The 12,498-nt window shown below is 37.5% G+C and overlaps 1 protein-coding gene across 1 annotated transcript; it reads right to left on the reverse strand.

The window, feature by feature from the left end:
- Window positions 1-114: 114 nt before the first annotated feature.
- On the reverse strand, window positions 115-11,498 carry LOC147306863 (Golgi-pH regulating cation channel-like). Its single transcript, XM_086275083.1, has 20 exons — window positions 11,312-11,498; window positions 9,983-10,040; window positions 9,439-9,536; window positions 7,882-7,998; window positions 7,616-7,663; window positions 7,485-7,526; window positions 7,108-7,234; window positions 6,967-7,028; window positions 6,614-6,797; window positions 6,405-6,504; window positions 6,189-6,282; window positions 4,449-4,522; window positions 4,203-4,309; window positions 3,445-3,503; window positions 3,249-3,352; window positions 3,074-3,150; window positions 2,399-2,463; window positions 2,263-2,315; window positions 2,050-2,080; window positions 115-1,924 (listed from the first exon to the last, which is right to left on the reverse strand). Exons 1-20 carry the CDS (start codon window positions 11,426-11,428, stop codon window positions 1,883-1,885), a joined length of 1,659 nt encoding a protein of 552 aa, XP_086131209.1. The 5' UTR covers window positions 11,429-11,498; the 3' UTR covers window positions 115-1,882.
- Window positions 11,499-12,498: the final 1,000 nt, after the last annotated feature.

The raw sequence follows: 12,498 nt of genomic DNA on the forward strand, positions 1-12,498 counted from the left end.
TTTTTTTAAATAAAATATTCTAGAAAAGAACACGTTGTAATTGTGATATATATTTAAACGTGTCTTTTAGAAAATCAAAATAATTCTAAGTTTATACAAAACTTACATTTCAACCATCTTTCAATATAAATTTATTTGCAGGACATACGCAAAAAGCCATACAATATTATCAGCTTCACAATACAATGCAGACTCAAATCCAGACACAGGGTTTTAGTGTCTCTCTGAAATAAAATATTGTCAACAAGATTTAGACAAATAGAAAAAAACCAAACATAGTTCAGAACTTTAAAATTATCCACACATACTGCAGTAGATCACACAAGGATGAGGATTTATTCCAGATAAGGCTATTTTTGAGCGTAGCTGGGAAAGGGTCAGAGAAATCTGTAACAATGGTGAAATGATACTCCCCTGTGCTACTAAAGTAAACAGAGAACCTAAATAAAACTCTGGACCTGTTGGTGGAGGGGGTCGGAGAGCACATTTTATAGACACACTAAATTACATGTATATTTTTCAGCTATCCAGGTTCGTTATTCAGTGGCTAGAAAAAAAGTGTTCACTTTGGTGACTGCAATATCTAGTGTTTCTAGATCTATTATATGAAATCAAAACTATAAAAAAAAGTTACTTTTCATAAAAATGTAAATAAAGCAGGCTTAATTTTACTACTAATGCTTACAAACAGGATTTTACTTTTTTTACACTTATCAACCAATTAAATATAGTCAAATTTCAACTCACTTAAACTGATCAGTGTGTGGACGACATCCTGAAGAAATGATCTGACATGTGTCTACAAAATGAACACGCCTCCTACGGTTTTATTACAGTTAATTCCTTGCATTGATATAGCTCCATAACTATCGTTATATGCTCCCAGATCAACAGATGTGGCTTATTTTCTGGACGACGGTGATATCCTTCAAGTATCAACATGACAGATTTTAACAGTGGCTTAACTATTTTGATATTCAAAATGACCCAGTTAGCCAGACACTACAGTAATAATGTGTTAACAATTAAACACACATATTTGTTGGTTAAGCATTAAAACATTTGCTTTTAGCTGTCTGGCTAAATGGCTAATTGTACAATAGAGTTACTTGCACATTTAAATATTAAATCGTGTGATCAAATAAATATGTAATGTAACAACGCATCTTTTTTACATATATGGCACAGCACTGAAGATAACCTATTGTTGATTAAGATGCTGCAATGGCTTAAATATAATCCTATTATGAAACTACTTTAATGTTTTCAGTTATGTTCATTATCTTCCGTTTGTAGCATCATCTGATATCTTGGCTTTGATGATGGCCAGGCATCACAAGTCATACCTGACTGTGTTCCAAAAAGGACCTCACATTCCTACAACTCTGACCCGTCCAGGAGTTATCTGTGCAGTCTGAAGTGGTTGGAGCTTTTGTCAAATATTTTGATCATCTATCCCTTGCACTGGATATCACATGTTTCATTAAATACTTATAATAGTCTTTAAAAAAAACAAAACAAAAAAAACTAAAAGAAAATTTTCACAAATCTCCCGATAACTAGTGCCTTGTGTAACAGAATCAGCTTCTCCTTCATTTTGTTCAACAAATAAAATAGTTATAAATATAAATGCTATACTATATAACTGCTTGTATTTTATCCCAGAATGCCATCAGCAGCCGACCCAGTCACTCCGGGTTGCACAGTATGGCGTTAATATAAGAGCTTACTGTAGTGTTACCGAAAGCCTGTGAAATAAAAGGTTTTTTTTTTAAAAGTGTCTGAAGAAAGAACAGATATGCATCCCCCCAACATTTTTGGTAATCAGATCACTCATTGCTGCCTCAGTCGAATTCCTCTCTTTTCACTCTCAGATCGTCTTCTACTCCATTTTGGATCTCTCCATCTTGGTTTTCAAGATTTCCTGGAAAAAAAAACACAGCAGTGTGGTTGTTAAATGATGTCATAGTAAAAGGTCAGGACTTTAAATAGATTAAAGTGTGAGTAGAATCATGGGACTAGCATGTGTAAAGTAAAAAGGCTCCTTACTTCTTCCTCATCTAGCATTACAGGGAGAGCTCTGTATGGAGGGGAAAAAGAAAAAAAAAAACAGAGAAAGAGGCCATGGATATACCACCCACATCAGGAGTTAGTCAAACACTATGAATATGGCTTGAATAACAGCAATATAGTACTTTTCCACATTTCCATCCAAATGTCATTTAGTGTAGCAGTTTTTCACCAAAATAAAAGTTTACTTACACATCAGCAACAGTAGTAGGAATGTTCTCCTCAACCCACTTTAGATCTTCATCCTGACAAAAAGCACAGTTTTGAAACACAGAATTAAGTAAACATGACAATAACGCAGGAGAGAAAATGTCAGAAGTCAACCTACCTCTTTACTCAACATTTTCTGGGAGCCGTTAATGTCAGGCTTTGCGCCTCTCATCTTCATTCCTTCTGAAAAATCAAGAAAAGGCAGTTGAAATCATTTACTCTGATACTATTAAATGATTATAAATTTCTCAATTAACGTCTATACAAACAGACTGAGAATGTGTCATTGGGTTAAACAAGGTTTAACAAAGCTCAGACAGTGTCAGTAAAGGATGTGAGGAAAATTGTGATTATTTGGGTTTATTAGAGCATACAACAGAAGATACAAACTGCTGGAAAACATTTCTGTGATTTCTGTCGTTTTATATTTTTGTGTTATACAAGCCTACTGGCCTCAATTCTACACTTAAACACTGTTACTATAGGATAAAAAACATCCTGTTTGTGGAACCTAAACAAAACTGATCAAAATGTAAAGAATCAGCTGGCACAAGATGACAAGCCGGCAGGATACTACATTTATGGCAACTAACTGTTTTACACAACCAAGCTTATCAAAAGCTGTTTTACCTTTTCTCCCAACACACAGCACTAGAGTTTAATAAAACCAACATTTTTCTAAGAAACTTAACTGTGTAACACAAATGAGCATTCAGTTTCTTTTTCAAACACTGTTTAATATGGCAAACACTTGTCTGGGGCTTTAAATTACAAGAGGAGTCAAATGTCGTACCAAAGGCTTCGTTCAGCATGGGCTCCTTGGCTTCTTCCTCTTCATCATCATCATCAATCAGAGGGGAATGGGAGAACCTGAAAGGAAACACCACATAGGCTGAAACCTTTATGAATCGCGTTAACCGCGAGCTTACACAGAGGTACTTTGGCCCAAACTCCATACTGACGCTGACCTCTGATTGTTGGCTGAGGGCCGCAGCAGCACCATGATGACCAGAAGAATAGTGGAGAAGAGCAGGCGCCAGAATGCATCATCTACCCACAAGTCCCTCCAACCCTGCAGAAAGGATAAGGACAGATTTCAGGGGAAAAGCAGTGAAATCCAGTACAAGATAAATATAACTCAGCCAAAAGAGAAAGCAAACTGACCCTCTGACAGTCGACCAGCTTGAAGACCTTGGTGGTCCAGATGATAAATATGATAGAAGCTGTGGACACAAAATAAACACCAAGGATTTAGATGACTGTAAACAAAATACACGTGTTTCGCAGAAACTACAGCACACAAACAACAAACTGACCTGAAGGGAATTCTAGCCACAGCATTGGTAAACTGGAGATGTGTTGTTTTTTTTTAAATGAAACAGATGTGTTCAAAAAATATTTATCACATATGGAAATACGCAGATTCCCTTTCTTGTAAAGGGTTAAATGAAGATTGGCCACACTGACAGCTACATAGTAAACACAAAGCAGGAGACTGGAGCTTAAATACAAGTTGGTAACAGAAGGAAACAATAAACCTGATTTCACACGAGTTGATAATAAAGTACAAAAAGGCTAATGAAGACAAAATCAGCCCTCAGTTAGCACTATAACTCATTAACATGTCATGTATTGTAAATCAATAGAAAAACCTAGTTTTTCTAGGAGAAATTAGCTTATTTTTTTTATAAGTTATATTAGTTTCATTACCTTTATACAGAAGTAGGTTTACATGTTTAGCTTAGCTCACCAGCTTCCAGCACCCTCCACAATAAAACATATTTTCCAAGTCTGACCACATCTTACAGAGGAGCAAGTGCAGCACATTTCTACCATTTCATAATTGGCTTCATAGTTTACGGTAATCTTTTGACTGATGGAAACGTGGAAGCTAAGCAGACCCCAGTACAGCTGTAACTCACCGACAACAGAGAAGATGAGCGTTTTAGTGAAGTGCTGATATAACGAGAGCTTCACTATATTTCTGCGGAGCTTGAGGAGACGAGTGGTTTGAGACAAGCTGATGAAAATGTAAATGCAAATTAAGGAAAACACTGTCTATGGACAGCTTCTAAATAAATACAATCAAATGCCTATATGTGCAGTGCTTGTGATAATACAAATCACAGTGACACCTGAGCAGTCATCAGGCTAGTTGATTAAAGGATATCCACCACATGACACAGGAGTCAATGAGGGAAAGGCTGAGATTAGCCACAAGGGCAACAGTCCCGTAGAAGCCCTGTAGGAAGATGACAAGAGACACATTTCAGAAGAAGCTCTGTTGAAAACTTAGAGCACAAAATAGAGCAAAGACTGACTGTGAATCAAGCAACTAAAGAATTAAACCAGCAGTGTAGTTCCTTTAATGTCCACTTGAGGCCGACTCCAAAAACTAGTCAATCTCCTTTCAAAAGAAAAGATCTGCTGTAGCCCAGTGATTTGGTAGAATCTTTTTGCTCCTGGAGAATGACTGCAAAAAGTTTTGTTGGCGTGACCAAACTGACCGTAAACACTCAGATCAGTGAAAATTTGCATATAAATGCTGTCAGATATCCAACACAAGGCAATCAATCTGAATCAGTCTGTAGCGATAAGCCAAATTTGTCTGCAGGACATCTCTTTGCAATAATGGACTCAACTGAGCTGCTGGTACTCTGGTTAGTGAGCACCTATGTGATTTTTGCAGTCAAATCTCCATCCTGCAGCAATTACGTCACTACTGGTGGAGGAATTTCTGTTTCATATCTATGAAGTTCTGACTAAACTCATGTGAAAATGCTCTTTTTATAACTCACCTGTTTCACCTGAGTCGTGCATTATTATGGGTGTGGCTGCTTTATCTGACAGACAGATGTAGCTGACACTTTCTGCTAGGCTTCATCTGTGTTAATTGACAGTCACTGAACTCGAACACTCAACTGTAGTGGTATTTATGGTGACTTTCAGAGCATTTAATTATGTTTTTAATGTGGTTTTCTGCATGGTTAACTGTACTAACAGCTCATCCAAGAAGTCTGTGCTCTGGCAAGTGAAACTTAGGAAGTATCTATGCCTGGGGATACAGACTGCTGCACAAGTTTGCAACCGTTAGGTGAGGATTTGGCACTCCGGCATCTTATTTAAATATGATCACCTCGAGCACAAAAGAAGAAAGGTGACGTGTACATGCTATGAAAGTGTTGGGTAAACATGAGCTTGTGTTAAGATTACAAAACACATTCTAATCAACTTCATTCTCCTTGCTGTCTTTCTTATCTCACGTTTAAATTGCGTTTGCTGAACTCGCTCCTGTGTCTTTAGCTTCTTTCGAAAAATTACTCATAGATCAAATTTCTCATTCTCTATCATGATCACTTGTCTGCCTCCCAGAGACAGAATCCCTGTGTAACCTTCCCTCTCTATGGTCTCCTGCACTCAAATCAAATTTATATATAGAGAGCGCCTTCCCTGCTGCACCAGGCCACATTTTTATGCAAAAATACATCACAGCCATCAGCTTCAATCACCCTCCAGAGGCTGCAACAAATAATGTGTACTAACTGAACTGCAGTGGGTTCATTTCACTTGCCTGGATACAATTAATGTGAGGCCACTGAAACTTAATATGTGGTCCTAGAAGTGAAGTATAAAGGGTGTCCTAATCAGCAGAGAGTATGCCTTCAAAGGACATTTTAAATCAACCTTTGTTCAAATGTATTTTATTTATTTAGGGCATGATTTATTTATTTAAAAAAAGAATATGTATGTGTGACTGTTCTTATAATCCTTGTATAAAAAAGTATTTTGTAGTCTTGGTTTTGAAAGCTGCCACACAATAAATATTTAGCTAACAACTGATTTCTATTCTTAAGGGTGACTGCAAGATAAAGACTTGCATCTGCTTCTTATCAATATTAGACACTTACACCAGTTACTCGCAGCACACCTTCTACTGAGGAGAAGAGAAGGTAAAAAATTCCAACAGCTACTAGCCGATGTACGGTGGTGCCCAACCTGGGCCTAAGCAGAAGGGAGAATAAAACAATGCATTAATACTAAGAGCTTGTTTAAAACAAGTAACAGCAGTGGGTTATCCACTAGAGACTATATACAATCAGGTAACCTTTCAGGAATCAACTCACTTGACTATGCCATAGCCAAGGCTTACAATGAGGACCAGGATTCGAGCCAGAGATCTTTTGAGTGCAGAGAGCAACTCTGCAAAAATCACAGCCCCTAGCACTGCAAAAAAATAATACAAAGAGAAAAACAGATGCCAAAATATGAAAAGGAAAAACCAAAACCAAACAAACTTATACCACAAACAAGCGAGCGTGGAAAATCTGCCAACCGTAGTCTCCTTTGTAATGGATGCTTTGGTATTCAGAGTAGAAAACCGCTTTCTCCAGCATGCCGAGGATAATGACGGCACCAATCCAGAACTGGATCCGCAGCAGATCCCTCCAATAACAGGCGCACCAGAAGAGCCAGAGAACCCCAAACAGCACGTAAACAATGCACATGACCATGAAGAACTGTGATGGGCGCAAGAGTGGGAGACAGTCTCAGCTTTGTCATCGATAATAAGTAAGCTATACACTCAGGTTCCAGTGCTATGGTGAAAGATTTTACATGTCTGAATTCATCAACTCCCTTTACTCCTAGATATAGCAATTAAATATTACAGAAAATGAGGATTTATACCATCATGAGAGGCCAGTCTGCTGGAGAGGAGTACTCATGTGGACCTTTCATCTCCACTTTCACTGGGAAATAAAGAAAGGTGCGTTATTGTTTAAACAAATATGATTCTAAAGCTCTTTATGCAAAATGGTTGTTTCTCACTTGAAAAAGTAAAGCTGGACTGCTCTCCTCCCTCAGCTTCATCATCAGCGCCACGAAACAAAGGCTGCACCTTCACTATGAACAGATAGGGACTGTCTTCCCAAGCTTTGGCCACTGCACTGATATCCTAAAAAAGAAGATTTAGACTTTTAAATCTGATGAATGAAGCAATTTCTTATACTTTTTATAGATTTATTTCTTTGCATTGAATGAGACAGCATATAATTTTGTTGTACTTTTGGTATAATGACAATAAAGGATTATCATTATTACACTTGTTCCCATGAGCACTGGAATATAAAATACCCCCAGAAAGGATTAAAACTTTCCTCCAAAAATTAAAAATATAACGTTTATTCACTGTTGTAATGTCTTACCGGTTTTTCAGACCAAAAGAAGCTCTGATTGGATGGGTCACTCTAAGAGAAAAAAAGTAGTTTTAGGGCTATTCTGATAAGAACAATGAAAAATTATAATAAGCGTCTAAAGATCAGTGTCGATCACGCACCTTTGGGCTAGTCAGTGGCTGATAAGGGTTGAAGTCTGGGTAATAGACCTAAAACAAAGGCCAAAGTAAACAAATACACATGAATAGATATGCATATATAATATAGTGTATGCAGGAAATCTCTGAAAGAGCAGTTTCACATGTTTAAAAACGGACTTACATCAGTATTGGATAACTGCTGCACAGAAACTGGACTATTACACACACATAATAAATGAGTTTATGTGCCATCTACAGTGATCTAGGACAGTATCGTTGTCACTGACCTTTGGTAGCAAGAGAGAGGAGCAGTTGTCAAAGTACATGTAGCCCTGACTGTAGAAGCCACTCCAGCCATCTTTCAGCATGTGCTCCATGCCAAACATGTTCCTTGCTTTGTTGTCCTGCAAAACAGTGTGTTATAACATGTACTTTATGTTATGTTTATTATAATGAACAGACAGGATGTTATTGCAATGATACCTGACAATCACAGCAGTAACTGAGTTTACTGTATTTCAACACATTTTGCTAAATATTTGACACCATATAAAAATGACCATTAATATGCATATGACAATATTTTACACACCAGCTAAATAATGCTGAATCACAAAGACAAAAGCACCAGCCTTCACAGGACTCATTGAATAGTGCAAACACAGGCAAGTAAGTGGAACCTAATTTCAAGGGCCCAAAGTATTTCAGATAGTAAATACATTTTTTGTAAGATCCAAACATCCAAATCACAAACAGGGTTTATTTTTTCTCTTACAAAACAGAAGTGTGTTCATGCGTCACATCAAACCCACACAGTAAAACTGACTAAATCTGAAGGTATTCATTTCATTTAGATCTTTTTTATTTAATAAAAATTTGAAGTGCCTTGTGATAGATTGGCAACTGGGTCAGGGTGTAGGATTAGGCTCCAGCCCACCACAAACCTGAACTAGATAAACGGAAGATGGATGGATGTAAAGCCAATTCTTTTCAGCTTAAATGAACAGCACTTCTAGGCGCAGAGAAGGGGTAAAGGGTGGAGGGTTCGGTGGTCTCAGGATTTTGTCTGTGCTTTTTGCAGTTGCTCTATTGGCATGAAGCATGAAACCAATGCTGTTGGTCTACATTCCTGCCAAGACATTTGGCTATGAACTCTGGGTAAATTAGGCAGACACAAAAGTGGGAAATAAGCTTCCTTCACGGGGAATGAGCTCAGTCATTCAGGAGGGGCTCAGGTTGGAGCAGCTATCACTCCACATTAAAAGAAGCCAGATGAGGTGTTTCAGGGATATTATACTGAGAGGAAGATCCAGGACATAGAGAGATATTACATCTTTCTGCTGGATGAATGCCTCTGAAGGAGCTGGAGGAGGTGGCCCAGAAAATGGATGGATGAAATGAAAAATGTAAAGTTTGTTTATTGCAGTGAATTTCCTTCCTGGTGTAAAACTGCTTTGGACTTGCACTACTTTCCTTCCAGCTTTGCATTTTCTTGGAAGAGACGTTCAAGCTTGAAAGGAACCAAACCTTACAAATCAAATCTGACTTCAAAGTCTCCTTTGTGCTACAGGTGACCTCCACGTATCCTTGTTTGTGACCCTCACTTAAAGTCTGACAGCAACAAAGCAAACTGCAGCTGAGTCTGAGAAGCCCTTGGACAAGGAGCCAGATGGAAGTTGAGGCCAAGGCCAAGAAATCGCTTCAGGAAGGAAACAGCAGCTACTCTGACTGACAAACAGTTGATGCACAATATATCTAAATCCTGAAAAAAAGTTGATAAACCAAAATTTATCCAAAGTATATCTTTGTTTTCTTTACTCAAAGACTCACTAGTGTATACTCACTGGTGTGTTAAAGACCTCATTATAGCAAACAGAGGAGCGCAGGTACCAACTGATGTTGAAGGCGAAGCTTTTGTTACACCGCCTTGAGTCACCCTGGACTGAAAAATAGAAGAAAGAAGAACATATCAACACTTAGAATCCACTAGCTGATTCAGACAAGCAAATACTTGTCAGTGGAGTTCAAAGTATTCCAGGTTCTATTCTAGGTCAGTGTCTAATTTTCCTTAGAGGAATGCCAGCAATGAGTTCTACAAACAGAAGAGAAATTTATACCACAGTACAATCTGTACTGTGGAGATAAGACTCTTTCAAAGAGTATTCATCATTTTAAACACTGACATTTTGCTTTTAGTCTCTAGATATTCTGTTTGAAGGCTGCAGGGCATCCAACTTATCTGCAATGTCTGGATACCAGTTAGAGCCATAAACACACTGTGGGGGATGTAAATCACAGCACAACAATGCCATCCAGTCAACAGTAATGTGTGAATCCTCACATCCACAGTCCTGGCCATCTACACCTTAGAGAACGTAGGCTACTTACACTTCATGAAGATGGTGGTGTTGGCATACAGGGTCTTCCGAAAAACAGCATCCTGCGTCTGAAACCCAACAGAGACACATCAGTCAGCAGCTCATCAGCGATCACTGTATGTGTCACTTCTGCAGATTCCTTTGAACTGTGTTCAGAAAGAATGTACAATTTACACATAAAGACGTGGCTTTATGGACCACCATCTTCTCATGTGTGATGCATACAGTGCTGAGTACTGGAAACAATGGTGCTCCAGCTGCTGTGCTAGACAAATTATGTGATAGCACAATTTTAATAATCTTTTCCTGAATTTTTTTTTTTTTAAATACCTGTCATATTAAAATTATATATAACAAAATAGGTACAGCGGTTTACTGACACATGCAAACATATATGGAAATACAGCATATAATGGAAAAACAGAAGTGTGCACATTACTAATCAATCAATATTTGGTCTGAACATATTTATCCTTTAACACAATCTAAACTCTCTAAGAGAAACTTTCTATCTTTAAGTAGTCTTCAGGGATAGTTCTCCAGGCTTCTTCCAAAGCTCTTCTTCTTTGGGGAGGCCCATCCATCGCTGAGTGTACCAATGTCATTTGCCTCCACTGTGTTTTACATATGGCTGTAGACACTCACTGTTATATCTCCTCCTTACACATTTATGATGATTTGAACCAAAGGAAAATTAGTTTTTAAAAAGTAGGCAATGTCCTAAGAAACACCTTTGAAGCCCTCCAGATAGCGTGAAAAACTATTACTTAACACCACTTAAAAAATGACAGTCTGGCTCCTTGGAACAGAAACGGTCTGGACCCAGAGCAACATATGAAGAAATACCAAGACACCACTATATCTACCTAAGCTTTATAACATGATGCAACACGTATTTTTTCCACATATCATCGCCTATCCACGTCACGCGGGAGCACCTTTAGCTCACCTTGAATTTAGTGAGGTAATATCACCGGCTGAGCCATCAATTTCTAAACTAGAATTACTTTTCCTGTGTAACACAGATGCAAACGAAGCTGTAACATGACACCACCTGCTTTTACACAATGGAACTGAGAAAAATATCACCTTTTGAATGTCCAGACAGAAATAGTAGCGTTAATGAAACGAAAATCTGTGGTTTAAAAGCGGGGTAATAAGCGAATAAGCGACTTGTCGTGTCAGACTATCCAAACAAGAGCTGTCAAAGCAAAACGACAGTGTTTGCGCCAGGTAGAAAGAGGGGGCTAGTTAGCTTCTTCGGCTAACAGCTACCATGGAAGACTTAGCTTAGAGACTATGTAATAATGGTAAAGACACATATGTTAAAGACACTGACCGAGTTGATGTCCATGCTCCATACGGAAACCTCTGCCGCTGTCCCAGGACGGAAAACCAAGGCAAAAAACAGCAAACACAACCAATGCACCTGATCATATGACATCTTTTTGTGCATCTACTCCAGGTCAGCAGGCTCGTGTCCGCATCCAGCTCCGGGTTGTTCTCCCTGTAGTTACCGCGGTCGCCACAAGAGTGCAACATAACACCGAATACAGTGAGAGCGGAAACCATCTCCTTCTATATGCCTGACAGAGGGGCAGGCAACTACCGATCATTATAAACTATCTACAACGCTAACAAAAGGTTTTGTAAAAATATGGAATTTCAATTTGATTATTTTGACAGGACAATGCAACGTTCCAATGCAGAGCATGACACTCATGTGCACATAGAGTTAAAGTTAATTTCCATTAATTTCTTGTTCCTCACTGGCCTTTCACATCCACAATGCACAAACAATATTTGCAATTTACACATTACATACACATAATAGAAAAATAATAGAAAAATATAGTGTAAGAAAGCTACAGAAATTAAAAATATGTCGAAAAGTATGAATAATTATACAATTATAATTAGTTAAAAATGACTACAGATCTTGTTTACCTTTAATTAACTTTTTCCCTTACTTAAAAAGAAATAATTTTTATAATAATTTTGATTTAAGTTGTAAATGTAGATGAAAAGCCAAATTTAGGTGATATGGTATTTTACAGTTACCATTCAGCATACTATTAAAATGTGATTACAGTCTTCTCATTTAAAAACACAAATGAATGAAACTCCCAAAACTAATTCAATTATATATATATATAAAAAAAAATGTAACTATGATACCACAGAAATTGTTGGATAATAATGAATTTCTTATTCATATGCATTATTTAGTATTCTCCTACCAACAGAGCTGGATAAATAAGCTTTATTCTAACATGCACCACAACCTTGGGATAACTTGGCGGGTATATTTGGAAGACGTCCATCGCGACTTGTAAAATAACAATTATAAATACTTTAATAATCAATCTTTAATCAATAAAATTAACATTGTAAGCACAAGATTTAAAAACATTACATTACATTAAATTTCTGCCTTCTTTTTTGTCTTTAAATAATTGTATTTTTCAATTATTGTTATTATTTATTATTATTTTTACCTGTGAAAAATAACATAAACCACATTGT

Source organism: Aulonocara sp. 'chitande type north' Nkhata Bay, linkage group LG19 (assembly GCF_057382095.1).
Source record: "Aulonocara sp. 'chitande type north' Nkhata Bay isolate Kocher_YH1m ecotype deep benthic linkage group LG19, A_spYH_male_GT1.1, whole genome shotgun sequence".
Classification (NCBI taxonomy): domain Eukaryota; kingdom Metazoa; phylum Chordata; class Actinopteri; order Cichliformes; family Cichlidae; genus Aulonocara; species Aulonocara sp. 'chitande type north' Nkhata Bay.

Coding starts and splice junctions, on each gene's coding strand:
- LOC147306863 (XM_086275083.1), bottom strand. CDS start 11,428: ATGCACAAAAAGATGTCATATGATCAGGTGCATTGGTTGTGTTTGCTG. Junction 2,464..3,073: donor CATGCTGAACGAAGCCTTTG/GTACGACATTTG, acceptor TTGATTTTTCAG/AAGGAATGAAGATGAGAGGC. Junction 1,925..2,049: donor TAATGCTAGATGAGGAAGAA/GTAAGGAGCCTT, acceptor TTTTTTTTCCAG/GAAATCTTGAAAACCAAGAT.